We start from the raw sequence: 26,729 nt of genomic DNA, 5'->3' as shown, positions 1-26,729 counted from the left end.
ACCGTTTCTACCCTCGAGGTGGTCCTTGACCCCTGAAAGGATTTACTTTGCCTTTGAAGCTGAGCAGATTGCACCAAATGGCGAATGTTTTCAAAGCGATTTCCCTGAGGAGAAGAGTCCAGGCCCCAGCCACACCCCTTCAGCTCTTCCATAGATTACTCAGTTGAAGCCGTTTGTCATCCTCCAGGAGTGGGTGCTTAGGAAGAGGTTATACAGGTTACCTCCACCCTCGGAGAAGCCTGTTTCCACTAGGCCCACCCTCCCCTTGGACATGGCACGGGTGTCCCCTAGGCCGCGTGCCCTCTTTCAGACTTGATCTAAGATGGCACGACCAGTGCTCTGATTGTGTTGGAGCCAAAAAGTGATGGGACTGAAGAGTGCGTAGTCGATGGGCGGGGCGGGGTCTCCACCTCGGGAGGCACAACTCGCCTTTGACAGGCCCCTCTGCCGCTGCACTCCTGCTCTTCATCAGCTTTTCTGGGGCGGCGGTTTTCCTCCTGCATCAAGACCAGCCACTCCTGGTGGATTTCAGAGACCACCACCTCTCCGCCCGCCCCCAGCAGCCCCTCCAATCTGGGCTCCCGCGCTCCATTCATAAAGCTGCCTTCTTGGCTCCCACCACAGCAGCCTCCATCTCCAGTTGCCCTCACAGCGTCGTGAGCCTGCACCGTGAACTTCAGTCCCTGGGTGGCTTACAGAGGCTCGGGTCGGATGACCTGCACGGCAGCTGGCTTTGTCCTGAGCAGCTGGGCGAGCTCATACGAGGTCTTCAACCTCTGTGAGCCTCAGTTTTCTCCTTTGTACAATGGGAATAATCATATGTCCCACCTGACAAATGTTACAGCTGCTATCATGATAGTAATCACGGTCTTTAGCATTCATGTTATCATTAGCTGGTTCATATTTCGTCATCATGATGAATCTTGTTTTCTGTATGTTTATTTTGTCCACCCACGTGCAGGTTGAGCTCCTTCAGGGTAAAACTCCCAACCTCTGATCTTCCCCACTGAAGGTATCTCAAGCTGGTGGCAAGAGTAGGATGTCAGCAGGTGCCCTGGGCTTGACTACAGGAGCAAGAGGGCCACCTCTGGGGCTCTGCTGATCAAACAGAGGGCTTTCGTTGGGCTCAGCTCCGTCGCCACAAAGCCATGGTGAATGATGTGGGAGTAGATTCCAAAGTGCTTCCTGCCCTTCTGCAGCCCAGAGGAAGTCCCCCAAAGTAAAAGAAGAGCATTCAGAAAGGGACCCAGTCGAGACTCCTACATAGGCCAGAGGTTTGTCCCCAGAGGGGCAAGGGTGCCAAGGAAAAGTGGGTTCCATCTGGTTTCTTGTAAACAGACGAGGACTAGGGAGAGAGCTGGGCCCCTCTGCCATCCACAGGCTGCCTGGGCTGCTGCGTGGACTGCTGCCCGTCTCTGCGCTCTGTGCCCAGCACAGAGCGGGCAACATTCGTACTTGTGGGCAGGATGAATTAACTCACATCTAAGCAAAGGCTGGGGGCCAAAACCAAATGGAAAATGAGGCCAGAGAGTCCAGGGTGTTTCCAGTCATTTGGTTGGATGTGCCTTTCTCCTAGAAGAAGCCCCGGGAAGAAAGCCCTGGAGGGGGTAATAACGGTGTCTTTCACAATGGAAAGGTCAGCCGACCTGTGTTTATTGAGTGACTCAGTGGGCCAGCCCTTTGCTCGGCTTTGTAGGTGATTACGAGACAGGCAAACCCACGGGGTCCTCTTGGTAAGCAGGCTGGCATCAAAACGCGTGAGGAAAATGAGAGAGCCGCCCGGAGCAGCGTGTCATTGTGCAGAATCGTCCAGAAAAGGTTCAGAGGATTCGAGGCTGTGCTGGGGAGGCCCGGGCGGTGGGGTGAGTGGGAACACCTGAGGAGGCAGGAAGGCGAAGGCTGGGTGCCGCAGACGTGGAGGTCGGGTTGTGGCTGAGATCTCCAGGTCAGCACAGCAGCGGGGGTGTGTCCACGTCCCCTCGCCCAGAGTCCTGCGTGGGCTCTTTCAGTGGCCTGGCTCTCTGGCCCCTCCTCTCTCTCCCTGATCACTGCCCTTCCTGCCGAGGCCTCTTTGAAATTTGACTCAGGTTGCGAGCACGTATTTCAGCATTTCTGGATGCAATTTGGTATCAGAGCAAAGAATCAAAGGATATTTGCTATCACTTTAAAGTATGTTTCTCTCCCTCTTCCTCTGAGCACCTGACCCCACAATCATCGCTGGCTTTGAAATAATAGACCCATCATAATTACGAGAATTAGTCTGGAGGCTTCTGCCTTATTTGCTCAACTGAGGTTACTGAGGCCGTCTTCAGAGGTGGAAAGGGTGTCCCGGACCATCTCGGCCGAGATGGCAAATACAGAGCCGTGCCTGCTGGGTGGGGGCTGCCAGGAAGCAAGAATGAGGGAGGGGGCTGGGAGCAGGGTGGAAGCCCCCAGTGCCCACCCCAAGAGCTGCTGCCCCTTGGGGACCCTGGACCCAGCCTTGTGAGAGAATAGTTTTTCAGGAGAGGCTGAAACCAAGACCATATGTGAAGTGCCCCGAATTTGTAAATGTTAAAAACAAATTTGGCACATGAAAACCCTGAGTAACAAATGAGCTCTCCATTGGGTTGCTACCCCTGCTAGTTACAGAAGTGGAAACAGAGGCCCAGATGGGGAAAAGAACATGGGCTAGCACATTAAGGCAGTGGACACTTGTGTTCCCTCTGCCTCCTCGGTCCAAACCCGAGGTGCAGGGCAGTGTCCGCACACATCAGGCTAGGAGCCTCCCATCAGCATGCTGCCCACATTGCCTGCTCCTTTCCAGAGGCTTCTGCTTGCCCTTGGCCAGGGGTGGCTGGCAGCCTCTCTGTGGCCTTGAACCTGTGTTGCAAAGCCAGACTGAGTCAACACTCTGAGCTGGCTCTGTGACCGACCTGTTCCAGGTGGTGGGTCAGTGGCAACGTTGCAGCCTTTGGACAGCAGGCAGGAAAGGCCAGGGCTCTTACAGAGGGCAGCTTCAAGGTTCTAATAGGGTATTTAAGGAATAGAGCCAGACTTAACGCTGAACTCTTTCTTTGACTTAATTTATTATAATGTATGTGGCTAAAATGTAGATCACACTGCTGTTTTGGATCTCCGTTTTGATTCCCAAAATTGCAATCATGATAGGTGGATTATAACCGTGCTTTAACATACAGATGAGGAAATGTATTCCTGTGCAATTTCCCCCTAAGGAGAAGTCAGAGGATAAGGGGCAGGAGTTTTGAATAACCTTGCAACATTTAGTTGTCTCTCTCAGTTATGGGATAGAAATTAGCATTACAGGACTATATATGTTGTGACTGCAGCACTGCTTTGAATTTTAGCGTGGAAGGGCTTCCCGAGGGAAGGGAAAAAGCAGTTTTCCTTATTAAAAGTTGTCGCCAGGATCTAATCTACATCCAAAGTGGTGTCACAGAGTGTTAAGTTGTCGTATTTATTTAAAACCACGAAGTGCCTACTGTGTGCCAGGCACCTTGCTAGCAGGCCGGGGATGCCATGGCCAACCAGACAGATGGAAGAATCTCTGGAGAACTGAGCACTAGCGGGCAACATTGGGTGGTGCGCAGCTAGGGGTGAGCTGGGGAGGAGGCCGACGTGGGGGGTTGGGAGTGGTGAGAGCAGCTGCAGGGCTGGGGGTGGAGCCAAGGGGAAGGAGGGTGCAGGAAGCCTCACACAGAGGGGCGAGTGGAGTATTCCTCACTTGGCGGTGTGTGCATGTGGTGGGGGCGCCTCCAAGAACATATATATGTCTGGGCAGACTTTTCCTTGGGTCCAGATACTCAGCAGAACTGAGCAGAACAAATGTCCTGATGAGCTGCCCCAGGACCTGCACTCTGCTCTCCCCGCCAGCCCAGGTCCTGGACTGGCACCCACTCAACCTCTCCAATGCACACGGAGGGTTCTGTTTAAATTCTGCCACCCGCCACTCTCACCCCCGCACCTGGGCCGGGGCTCTTGAGAGCTGTGAGAACCATACCCTAACTCCTTTTCCCTGCTGTGAGAGCTGACTGTGCCTCTCCCTACACAGCACAAGCCCTGGCCTCTGTTATTAGGGCTGGAGAGTATAGGGAGTCTTAAAACGGTGGCCTCCTTTGGTTACACGGCATGGAGGGACCACCCAGCCTTCCCAGCACCATTCGTTCATTCATTCTCATCAGTATTTACTGAGCACCTACTCTGTGCCAGGAGGTTTTGCATGCATGTCAGTCACTCAGTTGTGTCCGACTCTTTGCAACCCCGTGGACTGTAGCCCACCAGGCTCTTCTGTCCATGGACTATTCCAGGCAAAAATACTGGAGTGGGTTGCCATTTCCTCCTCTAGCGGGTCTTCCCAATGCAGGGATGGAACCCATGTTCCATCTTTCCCAATGCAGGTCCTGCATCTCCTGATTGATAGGTGGAGTCTTTACCACTGAACCACCTGGGAAGCCCCAGGAGGTTTTAGGGAGATAATATTGAGAAAAACAGACTGCATTCCAGTTTTTAAAGTGTAGACAAGCTAGTTGGGGAGAGAGAAATTAAGCAGGTATCATATGTATATATGGTAAGTACAAACTCAGAGGTGTGTCAAGGTTTCATTCTAGGGTAATTGGGGTTGACCTGACTCAGTGTGTAAGTACAAGAATGTCTTCCAAGAAAGTGGCATTGGAACTGAACTGTCAAGAATGGTGGCATCAACCAGGCAAGAGGGAGGTGGTATGCTAGGGTTTGGGGTGTATGTTTCAGGAAGAGGGATGAGCGTGTATTGAGATTCTGAGGTCCATCAAAGAGAAAGTTCTCACCTTTCTCTTTCTGGAAGGTCAGTAGAGCTGCCTTGGGCTCTTAGACATTCTGGGAATGCCCTGGACAGACCCAGGCAGGACTGTGAGTGGCATCTCCTTGGCCCCCTGAAGCCTTGTCAAGGAAAGCTCCCAGCTCACATCACATCATAGTCCCAACTCACGTCCCAGTGCCTGAAAAGTGGCTCTAAAATTCTTTCCCAGTATTGGGTCTGGGCATGAGCTGGTCGGAAGGCCTCTGGGGTACAGGCTGAAGGGCCCAGTATGTCTGGGCAGATGGGGTGCTCTGTGGAGATGTTCAGAAGCAGCCAGCCTGTCGCCCTTTAACACCAGCCATCTCATGAAAGGTGTGTAGGATGGTGAGGCCTGAACTACCCCAAATGGAGACTGCTCCTATCTCTCCCTGTCATCCCAGTCCAACACCTTCCCCCAGGTCCTCCTCCTCACCCCCTAGTTACTCATCTCAAAGGGTTGATCTGAGTAAGTCTGTCTTGTCTAGGAGGTGTCTTGGGAGAAGGTGTTAAACTGTAATTTCGGGATTAGAACATAGCATGCATGGAAGCTTGTTCATGGATTTCCCACCATGGAAGCTGGTGTCACTTTACACTCGGGAGATGATCTTCCCAGCTTGGCAATGTGCCGGGGGAGAGTGCTGACCATGAGCAGGGCTCCTATGGTGGCACTATTGTATGAATCATCACCTCTGGTTTATCCTAGTTATCTGCGTAAGTAGGTCCAGGGTAGATCTGGACCTGGGTAGTTCAGGGGAACTTTCAGTTGGGAGTCTTATCACATGACTTTTCCTCACATTATGTCATTTAGTTTTCACAAGGGATTGTAAAGTAATGCTGTTACTGCCACTTTACGGACAGTGTTTAGAGTCTGGGCAAGGCTAGGGGAAGCATCTACAGAGGTGTAGCCCAGACGGTCCAGGTTGGAAAACCCAGAGCTGGCTGTCTCAAAGCCAGTGACTTTCCCACTTGGCTGTGGTATCTCTGCAGGATTTAAGGTATATTAAGGCCTTGCAAATCCCCTGTCTCATGAAACACTCAGATTCCTTTGTAAGTACCATTATCCAATTAGTATCCAGTTATACAGATTAGGATGCTAAAGTTCATGAAGCTTTAGTGGTTTGCTTGGAATTCCAGAGTTTAAACTCAAACTCAGATCTTGGAGGCAAATACTTCTAGGTGTTTTGAGGTGACCCCTTCTGGCTGACAGTCTCTGTGCATGCCCGGGGACCGTGGGGACAATTTCCTCTGTCCCACCACCCCTCCCTCCACAAGCAAGGCTGCGTGTCCTTGTCCCCTCCTTCCCGGGGCCACCTTGGAGGACACACTCGTTTGCCTGTCCCTTGTGCAGATTTGTTTGGACTGGTCTATGGGATTGCTAGGGAAACCTGGAGGTTTCCGTTTGAGAACTTTGCCAACGCTTGATACTTTTATCTGTGATCAAAGGAAGAATGAGGAGACTTGACCTTCCTGTTCGAAGCTGCTACCCAGGAAGCTAGTCCCCAGGGGTCAGTTCATTCATTCGCACATCATTCACTCAAGCGTGAGCTGCGTGAGTGATGGTTGGAGGCCCACTATGTGCCAGATGTGGAGGAGGAGGACTCTGCGCCTCTTGTCCTCTGCCAGTTATAAGCTAGAAGGAGAACAAAATCCACATTCACCTGGCCAGAGAAGCTAGTTGCGGGCCCACTCAGGATATGGGTGTAACCAGGAGCTATCTGAGGTTTATAGTACAGCTTCATTTGTAGTCGAGAAAGGCCACTCCTATGTTTATCAGAAAGCAAAGGTACCTTCAAGCAGTCTCTGGGGGTCATGAGGAGGAAAGCAGCAAAAACTTCACTGAGCATGTCACAGTCGTATTGTCTAAAGTCCACTGCCCAACCAGGAGCCTGGGGGTTGGGGGGGGAGCATCATCCTTGCCAGGACGCAGACAGTGGACCACTCACGGGGAGGGCCATTCTCCAAGGCATCGGCTCTAGCTTTGTTTCGCTGGCATGTACCAAGACAGTGGTCAATGTGGTAACCTTGGCTGTCTCCTTGGCTCCTCTGCTTCGTGGCCTGAGCCAAGCCCAAAGGTTTTGTCCTTTGGAGGTTTATCAGCCAGGTAAAACAGCTCCAGAAAAATGTTCGTACCGTGATGGGCAGAGCTGGATGGAATTTTTTTTGCTAATTTTTTATGTCAACTAAAGTATTTATTACTACAAAGTGTTTAAAGTTTCAGCATTTATTCAAAAAAATTTTAAATCTTGATCCATTGATAGTGTTCATCTGATAAAGGTTCTCAAATTAAAAGGGCTAGATAAGTCAGTGCAGCTCAAAAATGGCAGTAACTTCAGAGCTGGCAATTGACACTTGTTTTCTGCCACTGTTTACTCTTCAATAAAAAATGCATATTTACCATAGCAACCTCCTGATCACGTGGTGCCCTATCTTACCCGCTACCCTCTAAAACAGAATAGCTTCTTAAAGAAACACACACATTCTAATATGTATGCTTTTCAGATGCAAAAATATGTTCTTTATCAGGAGGCCCTCTTGCCTGGGATTTAATGCTAATAATCACATCATCTTTATAGAAATCATTTTGGTCCCATGTCTTAAATTTTCAAGGTGTTCACCCTGAAAATCCAAATAAAATTACTCTTGGAAGGACTTTTGATTATCTTGAGAGTTTGCTGATCATTTATTTTAATACAGTTTTAAAATAATATATATTTGCATGTATACATGCATATGTATGTATATGTATATATAGTTTTTTTTTTCAAACACTAGCCATTAGTATCATTTGGGAGGGAGTTTGATGTAGATTCTAATGACCTGCTGCTTCATCTGTGATTAAAGATTGTCATCTATGCAAAGCTCAATTGCAGCCTGAATTGTTTTTCACTGTTAGCTTGGGAGAATTGCCTGGGTTTTCAGAGCTTTGGAGAAACTGCTGTAACCTGGACTTTTCAGAAAGGGAGCATGCCCCTCATTCTGGACCTTGTGCAGGTTGTAGGTTCTGTCGCTTGGGGAGAGTGCAAAAGCCACAGGTCTCTGCCTTCCCCACAAGCCGCCCTTGCATGCAAGGGGTCCCTTTGGCAATATTCATGTTAAAAGCTGTTATTAACTGGAGCATGTCCTACACCAGGCCCTTGCTAAATGAATTGTTACGACTATCCCCATTTTGCAGATAAGGAAACTGAATGAACCTCAGAGAGTTTATGTCATTTGCCCAGGATTATATTCTCTAAGAGTTGGTAGAACTTGGTTTTGACCTGAAGCATCTGATTGAAAACCTTTTCCACTTAATCTGTGATTGGAACCTTTCTGTCAGACTTAAGCCGGAAGGACGAGTGGGAACAGCATGGGGGGGGTGGGGGGGGGCGGCAGTAGGCAGTGCCTTCTTTTGCAGAATGTTCTCGGGAGATGTTGCGTGGCCTCAGCATCAGTAGAGTTTTTTGGCTCACCCTTCCCATCCTGGTTTGCACCTGGGCCTGCCAGCCATGTACCCCTGTGCTGTGGATCTCTGGACACCACAGCCCTGGGAGGGTGGTGTCTGGCTGTGTGTGTGATGAGAGAGCTGCGGTCAGTGCCCCAGCAGCCTGAGGGTGGGGTGCATCTGAACCAGGCCTGGTGGATTTTTTAAATTCCTTTTAGCCACATACAGACCAATCTGAAAAACAAGAACATATTGTGACTCTGTTATGCTTCGTGGCTTTGGGGGAAAATCCGATTGTGATGTGAGGCCGGGCTCTCTGTGGCGATGTGGCGTTGTGACCCGAACTCAGAAGAGGAGAGCTGCCCAGACCCCATGGCCTGGCCAACCAATCTGAATGCAGCGTGTCCACAAGCCATTTCATAATTATCCGTCATGAATGCCTCCATGCTGCCTTAATAGATTATTTAAAATGGTGCCTATGCCTCCCGTGCAACCTCACTGGCCCCGAACTGTACACACACACAAGCCGGGAGAGGTAATTGCTTATCATGTATCTTTTTGTTCCAGACACTTTTATAAAAGAGTATGTATTATGTATGGTGTGACCTTCAAATGTCAGGAATGTGTTGTGCAATAAACTGTCAATATTTGTGGTTATAAGGTACTAGATGACTTTTACAATAATTGGAACGGCTATATTAAAAGCTTGGATCACTCAGCTGGTTAAAGAGAAAGACACAGGCCAGTGTTCATCAGGGACTTGCCTTCTGCCAACGATTAAATGAAAGATATTGCAAGGTGCTTAAGATGTCTTCTTTGTTTAAAAAAGAATATGGCAAAACCTGTCTCCAGGGGAGGCGTTATCTCCAGATCATTCCTCCTCCTTTCAGTGTGTGTCCGTCCCTTGAGAAAACTCAGCTCACAGGTTATGGCGACTGACCAAGCGCATTTTGAAAAAGATCGGTCCAGCTTGTTCTCAGTGTCACTTAAGTAAGAATTCCTGAAGCCTACCCGGTAGTCAAAGAGATCTCCTCCAACCTTCCCCAGCCCCACCCCAGCCATAAAGGAGGGGGCTGTAAATTACCTTAAGAGGACCTTAAAAGCTATAGTTTTTTAAAGAAAATAAATTACGTAGAAATCTTTTGGGAATTTATGCTTTACTGAAAGTAGAGGCTTCTATAGTCTATAGTTTTTTTTGTGTGTTTTTTAAAGAAAGGAACATGTAATTTAAATTAGGAAGAAGGGAAAGCATAACAAATATTTTGCAACAGTTACAGTAGTGATTGGGGGCATGGATTACTTTTTAAGTATCTGTTTTATTTTGCTTTCCTATTGATTACTGTTTCTTTATGCTGTTTCTTCCAGTGCAGTAACATCTTCCTTTTTAGTCAGGAAGTAGGCAAATGAAATCATGGAAGGTGCCTCAACGACACACCACCATCTTCTCTCAAACTGTCTTGTGATCTTGCTGATTAAATTGTATGTGTGTGGTTCCTCCCACCTGGCGAGAGAGAGACCCAGGAGACAGCCTGAAGCCTCCTCCAGGAAGCCTCAGGTGCCCCTGACATCCTGCCCACCTGCTGTTTTCACACTCCAGCCCCAGATGGTCTTTGCTGAGCACTTTGGGGGCATTCCTGATGTTTTGCTCATACAGGGGACATTTCTGATATTTTGCTCATACAGGGGGCCAGTTCCTCCAGGACTACGCAAAGCAACTTTCCTCTTGTAGTCAGGAGCTCATCTTGCCCTCTGAATTCCAGTTTGCTTGCCTCTTCTGATTCTTCTATTTATTTTAAAAGGGCGTGTTTAAAAGAGTAGGTACAATTTTTTAAAGTATTATTGAGCACCTGCTAATGAGCGGAGCGCCTACCATGTGCTGGGGGTGTAACACCAAACAGTAGTGCGTGGTCCTTGTTTGCGTGGAGCTTTGTCTAAGGGCAGACAGGTGGTAAGCAGACGAATATGTAGGTCGGTTAGCATCTGCAATAGGTGATAGTTCCTCGAAGGACAAACCAGAGAGAGAGCACCCCGGGAATGTGGAGTCAGGGAGAATTGCTCCAGACAGTGTGGTCAGAAGCAGCACTCCCAGGAGAGGTGGTGGACTGAAGTCTGAGTGTGAGTCTCTGTGTGAATTCTGGGGGGAGAGAATTCTAGATGGATGGGGCCGCAACAACTAGTCAATCCTAAAGGAAATCAGTCCTGAATATTCATTGGAAGGACTGATGCTGAAGATGAAGCTCCAATACTCTGGCCACCTGATACAAAGAACTGACTCATTGGAAACAGTCCTGATGCTGGGAATGATTGAAGGCAGGAGGAGGAGGGGACGACAGAGGATGAGATGGCATCAACGACTTGATAGATATGAGTTTGAGCAAGCTCCGGGAGTTGGTGATGGACAGGGAGGCCTGGCGTGCTGTAGTCCATGGGGCCGCAGAGTCAGAAATGACTGAGCGACTGAAATGAACTGAACTGGGGCAACAGAAACAAAAGTGAGGTACCAGCCAGGAGGCCTTGAGGAAAACAAATAGATGGAAGGCAGGAGCAGAGTTGGGATGAGGTCAGAAGAGCAGCGGGGGCCACTTAGGTGGGGGTGGGAGACCATGAGGAGTCGGGGGTTATTCTAAAGAGTGACAGAGCCAATGGCTTGTCCCTCCGCTGCCCGTGGCCAGGCTTTTCCCAGGGGATGGCATCTCCCTGGGCCATCCCTCTCCAGGCTCATCCTACCTGCTTCTCCTCACCCAGACCAGTCCATAGTTGACCCTGCTCCGCTCTGGCTCACCTGATCAGTTGCTGGGATGTGTCCCTGCCCTGCAGGCCAGAGGGAAGAGAGAGGTGTGCAGAGCCCAGAGAAATCCATCACGCAGTCTGTCTTGTCAAGGGTTGCTTCTCTGAGTCCCACATCCTGCCTGCTGCCTCCCTGGTCACAGTTCCCAGCCTGGGGACTAAAAGTGCACACCCACAGCCAGCCCTGAGCACCTTGGGAGAACTGGCAACCCAAGGATTATTACAGAGCGTGTTGTCAATGGCAGCGTCACACAATGCCAAAGGGAAGAGACCCCATGGGTGGCCCAGTCACCAGCAGGGGGGTTCCGCACACTCCCCTGACAATTAGGAAAGGGCTCTGGGCTTGGTAAAACCAGAAACACATTTGGCCCACAGTGCTTGATTTTGAAGCCCTTGTGTATTTTAAGGGAAATTTAATCCATATGTTTCTGATTCATTTTCACTTAACTCATCAAAATGTTGCTTTAGAGAAGCTGTTTGAGATCCTAGTGTCTTATATTTTTTTTCCTCCAAATTTTAGCCTTTTAGTGACCTATTTCCCCAATTCCAGAAATTCTATCTTGCTAAAAGCAAATGATGCCCTGCACAGTTTTGAGTCTGGGTCAGAGGTGAGGAAGGCGATGATGGAGGACTTTCACCTCTGTGACCAGTGATCTGTCACGAGCTGGGCCTTGCCAGGGAGCCCAGCCGGTCCCTGGTCCTCAGGACCCACAGGGAAGCTGGCTGTTGCCTTCTCACAAGTGGTCATCCTTTTCTAAAATAGCTCTCTATTTAAACAAATACTTTTGCCAATCCATATTAATGCTTAACTGTTTAACATGACTATATATGGCCATCATAAACCAGAGAACTTTGATGAAACGACAGAGACACCAAATAAATACTGACCTAAGGCATGACTTACGTCTTCCAAGAGTTAAGTACAATTGTTTATGGTAATGTTATAATTTTTATGCATACCATTAATTTATAGTCATTTTTAAAAATAAAAGGAACCCTTCATCAGCGACCCCTACCACAGTAATTGTTTTGAGTCTGTTTATTTTAAAGTTTTCAAAATAAGGGAAAGTGTTAAGCTTTTAAGAGGAACTATACATTCCTCTGGACTTTTTCTCCAAGGTGTTCTTTCTTCTACCCTGAAACCATTTTAGAACACTGACATATGTGGGCAAAGAAATTAAGAAAGATGTGCTTTTTCGGTGTCCTGCTCACCCTTTAGACTCCACAAATTGCTTTTTCCTTCATTAATGAAGTGAGAGCTGTGCTTTTGAGATGCTCTTTGCACAAGGCAGACTTTCAGAATGAACTGCACGACTCATCTGGGAAAATGTATTTACTGTTATACTAAGAGTTTCATAGAAATTAAAATACCATGGCCTTTTATGTCGTAAAATAGTAAGCACTCAGGTGTATGGACAGCTCCCTCATCCCACTGAGGTTCCTGGGACAACTCTCCATTCCCTTCATGGGCCTATCTTCATCATCATCATCATTACAATTTTTTTTAACTGAAAATCTTTCCAGAATGTACTTTTGGGCATGTGAAGGGTAAGGCTGCCTGGCAGGATGAGGTGAGCAGTAAGGGTACATGCACAGTTTAAAGAGAAACCTCTCTTTGCTATTTCTTTTTGGTCCTACTCTGCCTCTTTTGGTCTCTCTGGACCCTGTTCTCTGTCACATAATGTGAATTAATAGGACTACCTGGAGAACTGGGTATAAACCCAAAAGGCTTCACCAGTAGAAGGTTCATGCTACTTGGTTCCTGATTTTCCCACTGTGACAAGTCTCCAAGTCTCCAGGACTTAACAGAGCCAAGATTTGTTCTCATTCATGCACAGTCTGTTTGGGTTGATCTGGTGACTCAGCGATCCAGGCATCCTCTATTTTGCGATTCTGCCCCCTCAACACTTGTGTTGCAAGGACAGGGTGTCCCGGGAGGAGAGGGAGGCAGCCTTGGTTCCTGTCTCTCTTTTCAATGCCTCCAGCCATTGCCTAGACTAGTCAGTGGCGCCAACTTAGGGCAAAGGCAGTTGGGAAAAGTCGGGGTTCGTGGAATATATTGAAGCATGTACTACCCCTTTCATGGTCATTTCCTCCCATCTCTCTAAAATCCATCCCCGTTTCTGATTAGGATGGGCTCAGACTTCCCCGGTGACTCAGCAGTAAGGAACCTGCCTGCAATACAGGAGACACAGGTTTGATCCCTGGGTCAGGAGGATCCCCTGGAGGAGGGTGTGGACAGAGGGCTACAGTCCGTGGGGTCACAAAGAGTCAGACATGACCGAAATGACTGGGCACGTAGGCTAGGGTGGGTGAAGGAAAGGCCACAACGTGGGTGAAGACAGCCTGCAGTGGACTTGGGGCTCGAAATATCATAGGACTACAGGGAGCCAGAGGGGAAGGGCCAGTAAGTCCAGCTGGGGTGGGGTGAAAGGTTTTGCCTAAGGACAGCCAGGCACTGGGGACCAAGGAAGAGATTCTGACTCCTGACTCCTTCTCTGCAAACAAGGGTATTTTAGATATGTACCAAGGAAGTCAGGTATTTAAAGATAACCGTGGGGAGAGGGAATCTACCCTTAAAATGCAAAATTATTTCATAAACCAAGTTTTTAAATTCCAAACAAATATAACAGTAAGGTTAAGTGTATAATGAGGCACCCAGAAATTCAAATAATATTTGTGTACAAGATAACCAGTCTCAGAGATGGATTCAGGTAGCTACTGATGGTGTTTTATGTGCCCCTAGGTTTTAACTTTTGAAAAGTTGTTTTTCTTTCTAAGCATCTGATTCTTTGTCTCTCCAGGACTGCCAGTTTGTGGTTTAGTTGATGATGAGGATTCTAACATAATCCACAACCATTTTTAATCTCCTATCCCCTTCTTTAGCCCACAGCTGTGGTCCCTCCCTCTGTGAATTCTAGGGAAGGTAATGCACCTCCATCACCTTGACCTAGGGCAACCTTTCTATAGACTCAGAAGATTAGGAGAAGCAAATAGAAACATAGAAGGCAAGGTTTCTGACCTTGAGATGACAAAATTACGAGGGTCAGTTGTTGGATGTCTCCCCCAAAACACATCTTTTTAAATTGAAGTATAATTGATATGTAATATTATAAATATATATATATAAAGCATACAGTGTAGTGATTCACAGTTTTTAAAGGTTGTGCTCCATTTATAGCTATGATAAGATACTGACTGTATTTCCAGTATTGTACAATATATGCTTGCAGCATGTTTTAGACACAATAGTTGGTCCCTCTTAATCCCCTGTTCTTATGCTGCCCCTCCCCGTTCCCTCTCCCCACCTGAAACCACTGCTTTGTTCTCTATATCTGTGAGTCTGTTTCTTTTTTGTATTCTTCAGTTGTTTGTTGTATATTCTAGATTCCACATGTAAGAGATATCATACGGTATTTGTCTTACTCTGTCTGACTTGTTTCACTTAACAGAATACCCTCCATGTCCATCCATGTTGTTGCAAATGGCAAAATTTCATTCTGTTGTGACTGAGTAGTATAACATTGTCTGTATGGGTATTTGGTTGCTTAGTCTCTAAGTCATGTCTGATTATTTTGGGACGCTGTGGACTGTAGCGCCTCTGTCTATGGATTTCCCAGGCAAGAATACTGGAGTGCGTTGCCATTTCCTTCTCCAATGTGTGTGTCTGTAGTGGTTCTTTACCACCAGTGCCATCTGGGAAGCCCACATGTACATACATAAACCCCACATGTTTCCCCAGGGGTTCAGGGGTAAGGAATCTGTCTGCAATGCAGGAAATTCGGGTTTGCTCCCTGGGTTGGGAAGATCCGCTGGAGGAGGGCATGGCAACCCACTCCAGTACTCTTGCCTGGAGAATCCCATGGACAGAGGAGCCTGGCAGGAGCCATTATATAAGATATCCACTCCTGAAGAATAGATGGCATATTATTTAGTGGGGTCAGGGAAAGAAACAGAGGTCCCAGGAGCTCCTTCTCAGCTATTTCCCCATCCTCTGAGGCCCAGAGCACACTCAGGCTGAGGTTGTGTTGCCTGCAGCTGATGTCCCCACTCTTGGGGACACCCCAGCCTTGAGGAGCTGGCTGCGGTGCTTTCACAGAGGAGCAGTAGGAGCAGACAGCAAGTCTGAGGCCCACCTCTTTTCACATGCCCAGCTTCATTCTACTCAACACACTTAGAGCAAGGGTCTGATCAGAGAGAAGAGATACTGCAGATTTTAGAAAACGGAATATAAAAAAAGCAATCCATGTGTGGCCTGACAAAGGGTCACACATGTCTTTTTTATGATGCTTCTTCCCTTCTATCATCTTTTTCCTAGAGGGGCTGGGGAAGGACTGGTCTGTCCATAACCAGGACCATGGATGTGTCCTTGGCTGGCTCTGTGGGGCCACAGGCAGAGCCTTGGAACTCGGTCTGGAGAGTCTTGCAGAAAGACAGCTGCTAGTGCTTCTACACCCTGGGGAGAGAAGGAATCAGGGAACAGCTTCATCTTCCCCTCTGAGCCAGCCTCTTGGATTCTCAGCAGGGCGGGGCCTAATCTAGCACACCTTGTTTAAAGGTACCCATCCATGTACAGGCAGGGACTCACACACAGGCCCTGGAAGAGTGTGGCCGGGTGGGCCTTCCTCCACCATCACTGACAGTGCTTGGCTTCCAGCCTCTCCGGACACTTCCTGGGACCACCCACAATTCCCCTTCATCCTCACTCAAGTTTGTTTTTCTACTTGGATTAGTCTAAGAGTAAACGCCATAGGCCTTCTGGCCCTCCAAGGGGGGGAAAAAAAATTCTGTGTAAAGTGAAAATTAGACTCTTAAATCTGCAAAGAAAGCTGTTTATCTTACAAATTTATTCTTTTTATTGGGCCACACATATCCAAGATAGAAAGATAAAAGGAAAACAGATACAGGCCATCACTTAGAGTGACATATAGTGGGACGCAGCTCATCCTCACCTTCCGTAAAGCCTGTGGGAGCGCATGGTGGCAGCCTTATCTGTCTATTTATCTATAGCATGCACTGGGCCAGGGCTCACCAAAAGCTGCAGTGGAAATGCATTCCCCCTACTCTCTATTCTCCTTTGTTGGACTGCTCCCCAGAGGCTCCAATGGAGGAGGGTCTAGGGGAGGTGCTCAACTGCTGATAGTGGGACACGGGGATGGGCAGGGATGCAGCATCAAAAGCCCATACCTGCCTTCTCCGGTCCTGAAGTCAACACTTAGTTCTGGTCACCATTCAAGTGATGGCTCGTGACATCTTAACTTAAATAGGATATCTTAACCCCATTGCAGGGAGCACTTGGGCAGAATTTTAATTAGGCTCATTGTTATTTTAAGCTGACCTCATGATCACACAAAAGATAAGCTGAGTTACGCTGGGAGAGCAACTGTAACAGGTTTGGTATTGGGGTGGCTGTGTGGGTATGGCGAGATGAATGAGTTGGCCTCCCAGTTGTTTATAATACCTAGGATGTGGTTGACTTGAAATGGGCATCTGGTGTCTGGCCATTTTCCTCCTGGACTGTTGGCAAACTGGTTCTTTAACACAGAGGTGGCGGCAGTCCTCATGGATGTGACCTGTGGACGTGGGACTGGCTGCTATGACTGCATGTGGGGCATTTGTCTGCCATGATCTTGAGAGCCTCCTTTGTGCCTTTCTCTGGAAGTCTTATCAGTAGCTATCTCTGGAAGTCTTTCCACAGTCTTGTGGACAAACCACAAAGCTAGTGGTAGGTCAGGTGGGCTCTAGATGTGGATGAACCGAGTCCCCCTACCCATGTAAAATTTTGAGGAAAAAGCTGGGCAATTAGACCCTTTGAACAACTCTTTTCCAAGGGTGGTTAGAAGAGTTGGGGAGAATAGGAGTCAAAGTGAGCCTTCCAGGAAACTTTCCAGGGTGGCACACAGTTTGAATGCACAGAGGATGCTTGAAGCCAAAGCGTTCCACCGTTGTTCCGAGCAAACATCCAGACTAGAATTAAGTGCGATTGCCTTCACCTTGTTCGTGGCCTCTAAGTCTGTCCCTTTTGGCTGTGAGCAGAGAACACCAGGAACGGATGTTGAAGAATAAAAGCAATTTGCATTTTCCATTGCTTGGAAGGTACAAATCTTGTTTATTTTGCTCTCTGCGGAACTCACAGGTCTGCTTATTATCCCAGAAAGTCCCCTTGTTCTCATAGTGAATCTACCGCGAGGCCTGGAGGGTGGGCCAGAAGCTGCGGCCAGGACCCTGCCAGCCTCGGGGGCTTGGGTTCTGTGCCAGGCAGCAGCCTCCAGTCCTGCAGGAAGGCCAGGGGAGAAGGCTTGCATGCCTCCCCTTCTCGAGGCAAGATTCCCGGCTCCTGCCCCACCCCCTGATGTCGCCTCCTTGGCAGTGTGATGGCAGGCCTCGGGTGTTGCAGTAACATATCCTCCAACCACTAGATATTTTCACAGTTTTATTTACTATTATGTCCCATCATTTTTGTGCAGAAGGCAGTCGTATGTAAATTTTATTCCATTTTCTAATGGTTTGGGTTACATAACAAATAACAGCAGGAAGGAAAATTTGTATTGATACTTTACAGAGGAAGTTCTCAAGTCACTGCACAGAGATTTAACTATGGTGCTCTAAGTTTATGGGAGTTTTGCAGCTGAGTTTCTGCACATGACTTTGAATATGTCACTATATGTTTATCATGGGCTAATTGTGGAACCACATTTCCATACTTTTTCTTCTCTCTTTCATGAGATTACACCAGCCAGTGATGGAGGCAAGACTCTACAAGGAAGAAATGATCAGTTTGGGATAATTTTCTTTCCTGTCCCAAAATAGCTGTATGTCTGCGTGTCTTAGGGATTCAGCCGAGACGCATTTTTTTCCATTTGTTGCTTGATATAATGCAAATGTGATTTCGATCCTATAGCAAACTCTCCAGCTAGTCCATATTACAAATTAATCAGATTCAACAAACACCAACATTTTTAAACTTTTGCAAAAAAATACTTAATAGGAGCTAAGCAAAAGAAGAAATCAAACCAGCTGCTGACACAGCTGTTTCTTTTCTTGTTTAATTCAGTTCAATATAAAGGTACCATATGCTGCTTAAAATGATGATAGGAAAGATGAAATAATTTAAGAGAATAACAAGAAAATACATGAATTGTCAGCATTCTGTCAGATTTAAAGAATGAAATAGACAGGTGTAGTATTGACATGTTTAACTTTGTGTGGTGTTAGCAGTTTTGGTGCGAACAACTTCTGACATGTGCTGAAGTGATGTGAGAACGTTTCTCCTCCGCTGCAGACATTGGCGAGGAGGCTGGGAGATCGGCCGGCGTCCAGCAGCCCGCACTGCTTCGTGACAGGAGCCTAGGATCGGCCATGAAGGACTGCCCGTACTGCGGGAAAACCTTCCGGACATCCCATCACCTAAAGGTCCACCTGAGGATACACACAGGTGAGAAATCTGGGTGCACAGCTCGGAGGAGGAGGCCCAGGCTGCCACGCTCCTGTCCCAGGTCTCGCCTCTGTGGGCCAGTCTGTGCACCACTGCCTGGGTCTGAACCGACCCTCCCGACCTAGTTCCCTGCCCCACACTCACCCTCATGAATGTTACACGGCGTGTGGACGTGAGTCTCCCATGGTCCAGGGTTGGGGTGATGGTGCTTTGTCCGAGGCACCGAAACGTTTTGCTTATGGTGTCCTTCTGCTGCACTGAAGTCGCACCTCCTACATCCTCGTACGGACCAGGGGTCTTTCAGGTGCAGATGACGAGAACCCAGCTCAGACTGTAAATATACAGGTCGCGTGGGAGGTCTTTGAAGGCAGGCTGGCTTCCGGCCCCGTTGGGGTTACGTGCCCACACCTGGGACTTGGACAGATGGCGAGGGGAGTGGGTAGCTCCCCACTGCATCTCCTCGAAAGACAGACTGAGATGCTCTTAACCAAGCCTCTGGGCTGCTGTCATCTCCCGTGTGTTGGCAGTGCCTGAGCCCCTCACAGTGAGGGCTTCTCTTGGTCTCCCTGCCTCGAGCCTTGGTCATGGTTCTTGTTAGCTTTTCTGCTAGTTGTTTGCACATTGCCAATACAAAAAAAAAAAAAAAAATCTATCTGAGATATGGACACCTCCATTTTCTTTGATTTTTCTCCCGACACATTATCTATTGGAGTATGAGCTGCTTCAGAGGATAGACAAATATGCCATCTATTTTCAAAAATAATTGTGGTCTGTTTCCCAAGGAATCAATAAAGCTCAGGGTTGTGCACGATATTTAGTGCATACAGGCCTCATGTTCAGCGTGCTGTGGAAGACAGGGAGCCCTCACCTGGACCCTCACCCATGCGCACAGGTCTCCCTGCCACCCAGCGTCCTGAGGACAGGTGGTCATGGGCAGTGGGTACGGGCTGCCATCTTTCTATGCAGTCTGGGTACAGTTGGCGTCACCACTGTCCCTCTCTGTCCTGGAGCTCTTCTCTCGTGGGGTCACCCCAAGGCAAGAGAGGACTCCTAACATGCACGGACTCTGCAGCAGGCTCTCTCACCCCCTGGGGTCCGTGGGATCCGACCATCTTGACCTTCATCACCTCCCTGTGACCCCACTGCAGTCTTCCTGTTCCTCCTGTGCAAGAGGCCTTGCTTCTGCCGCAGGACCTCTGCACCTACTGCCCGCTCCCCCTGGACGGGTCTCCCTCCACGTGTCACTGGGGGCTTAGCTTCACATGATCTCTCCAGAGGGGCCGTTCCTAACTACTCTGCCTGAAATATCCCTTGTGCCTCTGCAGTATTTTCTTCATAGAGTTAGCACCTTGTGAAATTATCTTGTTCAGTTCAGTTCATTTCCTTATGTGTTGTTTATCTTCCACCAAGTAGAACGTGAGGGTGGTAATGTTGTCCACCTTTTTAACTGCTATAGAATCCCAGGCCTGCAAGAGTACCTTGCAGTAAACTATAGCTTAGCAGAGGCACAGTACATTTATTTGAGAGGTTGAATGACAGACCAAGTAAGTGAGTGACCCTTCTCCTGCAGTACCAGCTCTATGCTGGGTAGCATGGAGTGGGTGAGTGCAGTGGGGAACCTGGACTCTTCCCTGGGAAACTGTGGTCCTTCTAGAAAGAACCCCTGCACACACGAGCTGGTCAGAAGCTGCCATGTAGCAGCCACCCTGCAGGTGCTAGATTCGTGGTTGTGGATGGAGCTCAGGGATGGGTCCCTGAGTTCCTGCCTCAGGGCCTTTGCACTTCTCTGTAAGATAGGTCACCCACTGGCTTGTGCCCTCACCTTCACAGTGGTACCCATGTCCCCTTCTCAGCGAACTCATCCCAGCGAAAGGGCTCAGGACAGGACATCTTTCCCAACCACACCGATGTCCACTTTCCTCCTCAGGTTGTATCCAGGACCCCCAGTGTTGTGGCTGGGGGACCCACAGACTGCCAGGCTGTGGGAGACAGTCCACCAGGGCACCCACCGTCCTGCTGTCTACAGGGGTGTAGAGACCTGTCCAGGCAGGTGTGGTGGTTCTGCCTTTTCTCGTGAGGTAGATACAAGCTCTGGGGCCAGGTTTCCCAGGCAGGTGATGGTTCACCGCAGGTGAGACTGGCCTTGCCAGGGTTAGTGTGGGTCAGGAAGGAAAGAGGCAGGGTCTTCCAACCGGGAGCTCTGCTGACCCAGGGACCCCCACACCCACCCTCTGCTGGCCTGTGGTTTATGTGGAAATGCCAGAGCATATTCCTGGTAAGTTAGGACTGAAGCCAGCAGAAAGAAGTCTTGCTGAACCTGAGTAGAAACAAATGGATACTGCTTTTGAAAGTTTTAAAGTTTGAGGAAGACTGTATTTGTCCAAACTTGTGCTTCTTTTGCTTCGTAAACTTCTGAAGTTTGTGACCAACAGTCTTTGGTGACGTTGAGACAAGTGACATAGGGCCATGGACCGAGGCATTCTGGAAACTTCCCAGAATAAGGTTGAAAATGAACGAAGTCATGGAAACATCACACCAGCCCTCCTTGGAAGCAGAATTTGCAGGGTTTGAAAGGCGGAATGGTAACCAGATAAAGATCAATTTCCTTTTTTATCAAAGAACAAAGAAGTTGGAAAATGCTTACAGTTGTGCTTTTGAACAGAACAGAAAGTGTTACATGTTATAAATCACCAAAGTAAACATCCATTATGACAATGTAAAAGCATAGATTACGTGAGTAATTAAAAATCAAAATCAAGTGGTTTGTTAATGAATGAGTTAATAGGGGCCCCACTTGTGGCGATGTCCTGGACTGCCTTCCCCTTTCTCTTTGTGGTTTTGTGTTTCCAGATGACATGGTCAGAGGACAGCAGTTTCCAAAATAGAACAGTTGTTTTCCAAAATGCCACCTTTTGAAGTTTTTCCTATAATGAACCCATATGAGCATATTAAAACTCTGATGTGTAATAAATATATTTTAATTGGTCAGGATATGAGGTGGTACATTCTCTGTATCTTTCTGTCCTACTCCACCTCTGTGGGAAGTTTTGATCGTATAACATCAACTGATAAAAAAAAAAACACTTTCCTTTTTTAACTCTGCTACATTAACTCAATTACTGCTCTTCTTCTCCAACACCTGTCTATTAGAGAGGTTCTGAGCAGATGCACCAGTCAGATTGCTCTGGACACCTGGGGGCTGGGCAGAGCCTGCAGGGAGCTAGAACGTTTCGGCTGCCGCCGAGCTCCAGCCAGATCTATGGGGACAAGAGAGGAGCACCCAGAGGACCCTCAGGTCCTAGGGCTGCCCCACTCTGGCTACTGCAGGGAAGTTGTTGATTGCTGATTCCACCGAGGGAAGGCAGAACTCCTCTCCTGTTTGAAAGTCTGGTTGGTTAGGACCAAATCACGAGATGTGTCTGATTTGTCTACTAGAGCACACTGCTGGTGACTGGAATTCAGAGCCAGACAGTAAAAAGACTGTGTCAGTTAGGGCTCTCCAGGGAGACAGTGTTTACACATCTATATACATATATATGTATCTATATATATATATCTATATAGACACATCTGTGTACATATACATATATAGACACATCAATCTACATATATATACACATATATATATACCTATACACATCTATATACATTTATGCAATATGCACACATATATACATATATATTCATGTGTCCATGCATGCTAAGTCACTTCAGCTGTGTCTGACTCTGCAACCATATGGACTGTAGCCCGCTAGGCTCCTCTGTCCATGAGATTCTCCAGGCAAGAATACTGGAGTGGGTTGCCATTTCCTCCTCCAGGGCATCTTTCTGACCCAGGGATTGACTGAACCCCAGGTCTCCTGCATTGCAGGCAAATTCTTTACTGCCTGAGCCACCAGGGAAGCGCCTATATACATATATATATATATGTTTTATGGAAAGATTGAGGGCAGGAGGAGAAGGGAGTGACAGGATGAGATGGTTGGATGGCATCAGAGACTCAGTGGACAAGAGTTTGAACAAACTCTGGGAGATAATGAAGGAAAGGGAAGCCTGGCATGCTGCAGTCTATGGGGTCACAGAGAGTCAGGCACGACTTAGCAACTGGACAACAAAAATACATCTATATATAGACATCAGTATACATGTGTCTGTGTGCTAAATGTGCATGCTGTGTCACTTCAGTCGCGTCCAACTCGTCGCCCTCCAGGCTCCTCTGTCCATGGGGATTCTCCAGGCACAAATACTGGAGTGGGTTGCTGTGCCTTCCTCCAGGAGATCTTCCTGACCTAGGGATTGAACCCGCATATCCTGTGACTCCTTCATTGGAGGCAGAGTCTTTACTGCTGAGCCACTGGGGAAACCCTATATACATATATACACATCAATATACATGTACACACATATCTATATGTATCTGAAAGTGAAAGTGAAAGTTGCTCAGGCGTGTCTGAACTCTTTGCGACCCCATGGACTATACAGTCCGTGGAATTCTCCAGGCCAGAATACTGGAGTGAGTAGCCTTTCCTTTCTCCAGGGGATCTTCCCAACACAGGGATTGAACCCGGGTCTCCCACATTGCAGGCAGATTCTTTACTAGCTGAGCCACAAGGGAAGCCCCTATATATATCTATATATCTAAATATATAGATATATACATATCTATATATCTAAATATATAGATATATACATATCTATACATATATACACACACACACATATATACACACATCTATATACCTATACCTAGTATATATAGAGAGAGAGAAAGAGAGAGAGGTCTTTATTATAAGGAATTGGCTCATTTGATTATATACATACATACACATCAATATAAATATACACAGGTATCTATCTATATATATACACACACATATATACATCTCTATACCTAATATACGTATATATATAGAGAGAGCGAGAAAGAGAGAGGTCTTTATTATAAGGAATTGGCTCAATTGATTATATACATAATATACACATCAGTATATGTATACACACATATCTATATCTACATATATATATATATATATATACATCTATATACCTAATATATATATATAGAGAAAGAGAGGTCTTTATTATAAGGAATTGGCTCACTCGATTATGGGGGCTGAGAAATCCCATGATCTGCAGCCAGCAGCTGGAGGCCCAGGACAGGGGATGGTATAAGTTCCTGTCTGAATCCAGAGGCCTGGGAAGCAAGAGGGCTGATGTTTAAGTCCTAGTCTGAGATGGAGTCCCAGGACAGGAGAAGACTAGCCTTCCAGCTCAAAGAGACAGCTCCCTGTTCAGATGTGTCCTATTCAAGACTTCAGCCGAGTGGTGAGGCCCCCCACACTGGGGAAGACAATCTTCCTTCTTGGTCTACTCTTCAAATGTTAATCTCGTCCAGAAAGACCCTCACAGACACATCCAGTATCGTGTTTGACCAAACATCTGGGCAACCGGTGGCCCTATTGAGTTAATGCATACAATTAACCATAGTAGAGATGCATCAGCAAACTCTTAGTCATCCGTGTAGCAGGAGGCAGGAAGGCCCCCAGGTTGCCCTTGACTGAGGCCAGCCAGTCATTTCATTAAGAGCTGCCTGCAAAAGCACTCCATCCATTCCCTCACTTCCCCTCCTCCGGTACCACCCTGGGGATACTCTGAAGGGTCCAGTGTGTCTCTTTTGTGCAGGAGATTGGCAGGTGCTGATCAGCTCCTGAAAGGCTGGAGGGGCCTGTGTTCCCCCCAAGCCCCAGAAGGATATAGCACCCCATGTGTTGGCCTACCTGTGTGTCGAATGTCCCTGGTGATGCCTGCTGTCTCAGGAATGACCAGTGCAGAGAAATGTACTAAGCAACCTCACTCATGAAAACTTGGAGGCACTAAAGTTCAGAGACTAATTAAAAATAAATCTCATTAGTTTTTGTCCCCTCTCAAAGTATGCGCATGGTTTATTAATCTGGTTTTTATTTGCTGCATGTGCGGCTCTGGCCCAGAGTTGGGAACCTCTTTATGGGACTAGATTTGCACAGGGAAGCCAGCAGTGGTTCTCTGGGGGTCTCAGGGTGGGCTAAAGGGCATGCCCAGCACGGCCTACCCTTCTGGGTGCTTCCTCCAGGATGCAGCGGCTGGGTGCTGCCTGGGTGGGATACACAGGGTGTCCTCCTTGGGGCTCACCTGCATTCTTGGCACTAGGCATGAGTCTTCTTTGTCTGATGAGTCTGAAGGAAGCGGTGGGGGTGAGAGACCTCTCCTGCAGTCCCCCCAGAGGGCTGGGAGCCCTTCCTGGGGGAGAGGTACACCCTGGGGGTTTTCTTGCTTCATGACTGAGGCTGTCTACACAGCATGACAGCAACCAACGGCCACAGAAAAATTCAGCCAACAAGGGTAATATAACAATGACAAAGGTAGTCACTGTAGTCATCACTTTCTGTGCACTCACATGTGCAAACACTGTGCTAAGTGCGGCTCACTGCTCATGGATTATTATTATTCACCCCTTAATCCTCACAGCACCTTGGAGACCAGGTTCCACCCCTCCCACCCCACCCCCTCCTCTCCTCCCCACCTCATCCCCTTTGCAAGGGAGGGAACTGAGTCTCAGAGATGTGAGGTTACCCACTTGGAGCTGCCCAGCATTGACTACAGGTCATAATTCAGATCTGCCTCATTTAGAATCCCATTCTTTTAACCACTGTGCTCTACTGCTATTTTTACTTTTCTGGGTGAACCTTTGGCTGTTTTAGGGAATTAATGTGACATTTCTTTGACAGTGTGTGTCCACACCATAACCAGCGGGAGGAAAGGAAGTGACTTGTACCCACAAGGTGTGTTGACGCAGCCTTTCGGCGATTTAAAAGGGAAGTACTGTGCACCCTGGCTCCCCCCCTCCCCTAACTCAGCCTGGCCTGAGGCCCCCTTGACCCGGCTTGCCTCTGTTTATCCTTTGCACAAGGAGCTTAGGGAGGTGGTGAGGCAGGGGCATGGCCACGGGGGCTGGTGGAGGCGCCCTGGCGCTGGCGTGGAAGGTGGGGTGGAGTAGACACTGGTCTCATGGAGAAGATAAACTCCCACTGCCTTTCTGGAAATTGCCTTTTAACTAAGCACCAACTGGTATGCAGATGTGGGTGGGATGAAAGTTCAGCCACCTAAGCCAGGTGCCTTACACCTGATACGCACACAGCTTACCTTTGATGCGTCTGTATTTCCTCTTCTAGGCGAGGTAACCAGGCTGTTTTAACATTTATAAAAGCACTTTGAATAAATGTTCAAGAAAGGATTGGTTAAAATGGGCGCGCTTCCCATTTCCTTTTCTAAAAGGAGAGTGTGAGTTGTTGTTCTTCGTGGGGGACAGCCACCTGCGTAATGATGAAAAAACAAAAGACCCACTTGCCCAAAAGGAGATGATTCCTTTTTTTCTTTTTGTTTTGAATTAAAATTCCACCGTTTCTTTAAGATGAACTAAAAGCCCATTTTCTTCCTCCACAGTCCCCCATCCTTGCTTTTCTTGCCTTAATGACATCCCAAACTTTTGTTGAAAATAATTGATTGAATTTAAATTTCCTTAAAAGTTTAAGAGGTAATGTTACAGTATAAATTTCCTACCAAACACTAAGTAGGGAAATATCCATTAGTGAAATTAACTACAGTTTCTAGGTAGCTAACAATGTGCCGTATACAGTAGGGCATGGCTAATGAACACTGCAGTGGGTGATATTTCATTATACAAATTAATGCTCACATTTTAATGGGAAAGTCACATAATGAATCTCGGCTTCAGTGACAGCAATTAGAGACACAGATTGTCCCCTTCTGGACAAGGCACTGTTTAGCAATAAGCAGCTGTGTGAAAAGTCTTCAGGTTTACAACATATATATGCTTTGGGGGAATTAGTGTACAATTTATATTAATGTACTGAAGCTTCGCTGCAAAGGCACCACCATATTTATCTCTCCTGGTATTAACTAAGTAAAGATATGTAGAAAGACTAAATAAATATCAAATAGAGGATGCAAATACGGAAAAATATTCGGTTACCCAACTTAAAAGCAAAAGCACTTTTGCGGTTTAACACACACATACAAAAGTTAGACACATGAAGCCCTTCTTAAAAGCTTGATAAAGGGATTTCCAAAGAGAATAAAATGAATCCCCCTGTCATTTTTGGAGAAGTGCTATAGGGAACTTGCTCTGAATAGTTCCAGAATAACTCCCCAGAACAGTGAAGTTTCCGCGAATATCAAGTGCAAAGTGAGGCTCAGAATGATGAAAGACATGA

General features: G+C 47.5%; 1 protein-coding gene across 9 annotated transcripts in view; it reads left to right on the top strand.

Annotated features, from left to right (window-relative positions):
* The window catches only part of ZNF536 (zinc finger protein 536), a 443,559-nt gene that overhangs the window by 258,523 nt on the left and 158,307 nt on the right, over nt 1-26,729 (top strand). For 8 of the 9 annotated variants that reach the window (XM_070451016.1, XM_070451018.1, XM_070451019.1 and 5 more), the window contains 2 exons: nt 18,307-18,459; nt 25,224-25,277. In XM_070451016.1, the coding sequence (XP_070307117.1) occupies nt 18,307-18,459; nt 25,224-25,277 (207 nt within the window). The remainder of the gene's footprint in view (nt 1-18,306; nt 18,460-25,223; nt 25,278-26,729) is intronic. The other variant, XM_070451021.1, reaches the window with a different exon arrangement.

This window comes from Odocoileus virginianus, chromosome 20, assembly GCF_023699985.2.
Source record: "Odocoileus virginianus isolate 20LAN1187 ecotype Illinois chromosome 20, Ovbor_1.2, whole genome shotgun sequence".
NCBI lineage: Eukaryota > Metazoa > Chordata > Mammalia > Artiodactyla > Cervidae > Odocoileus > Odocoileus virginianus.
Note: the sequence above shows the minus strand (reverse complement) of the source record. Positions and strands in the feature narration are given on the sequence as shown.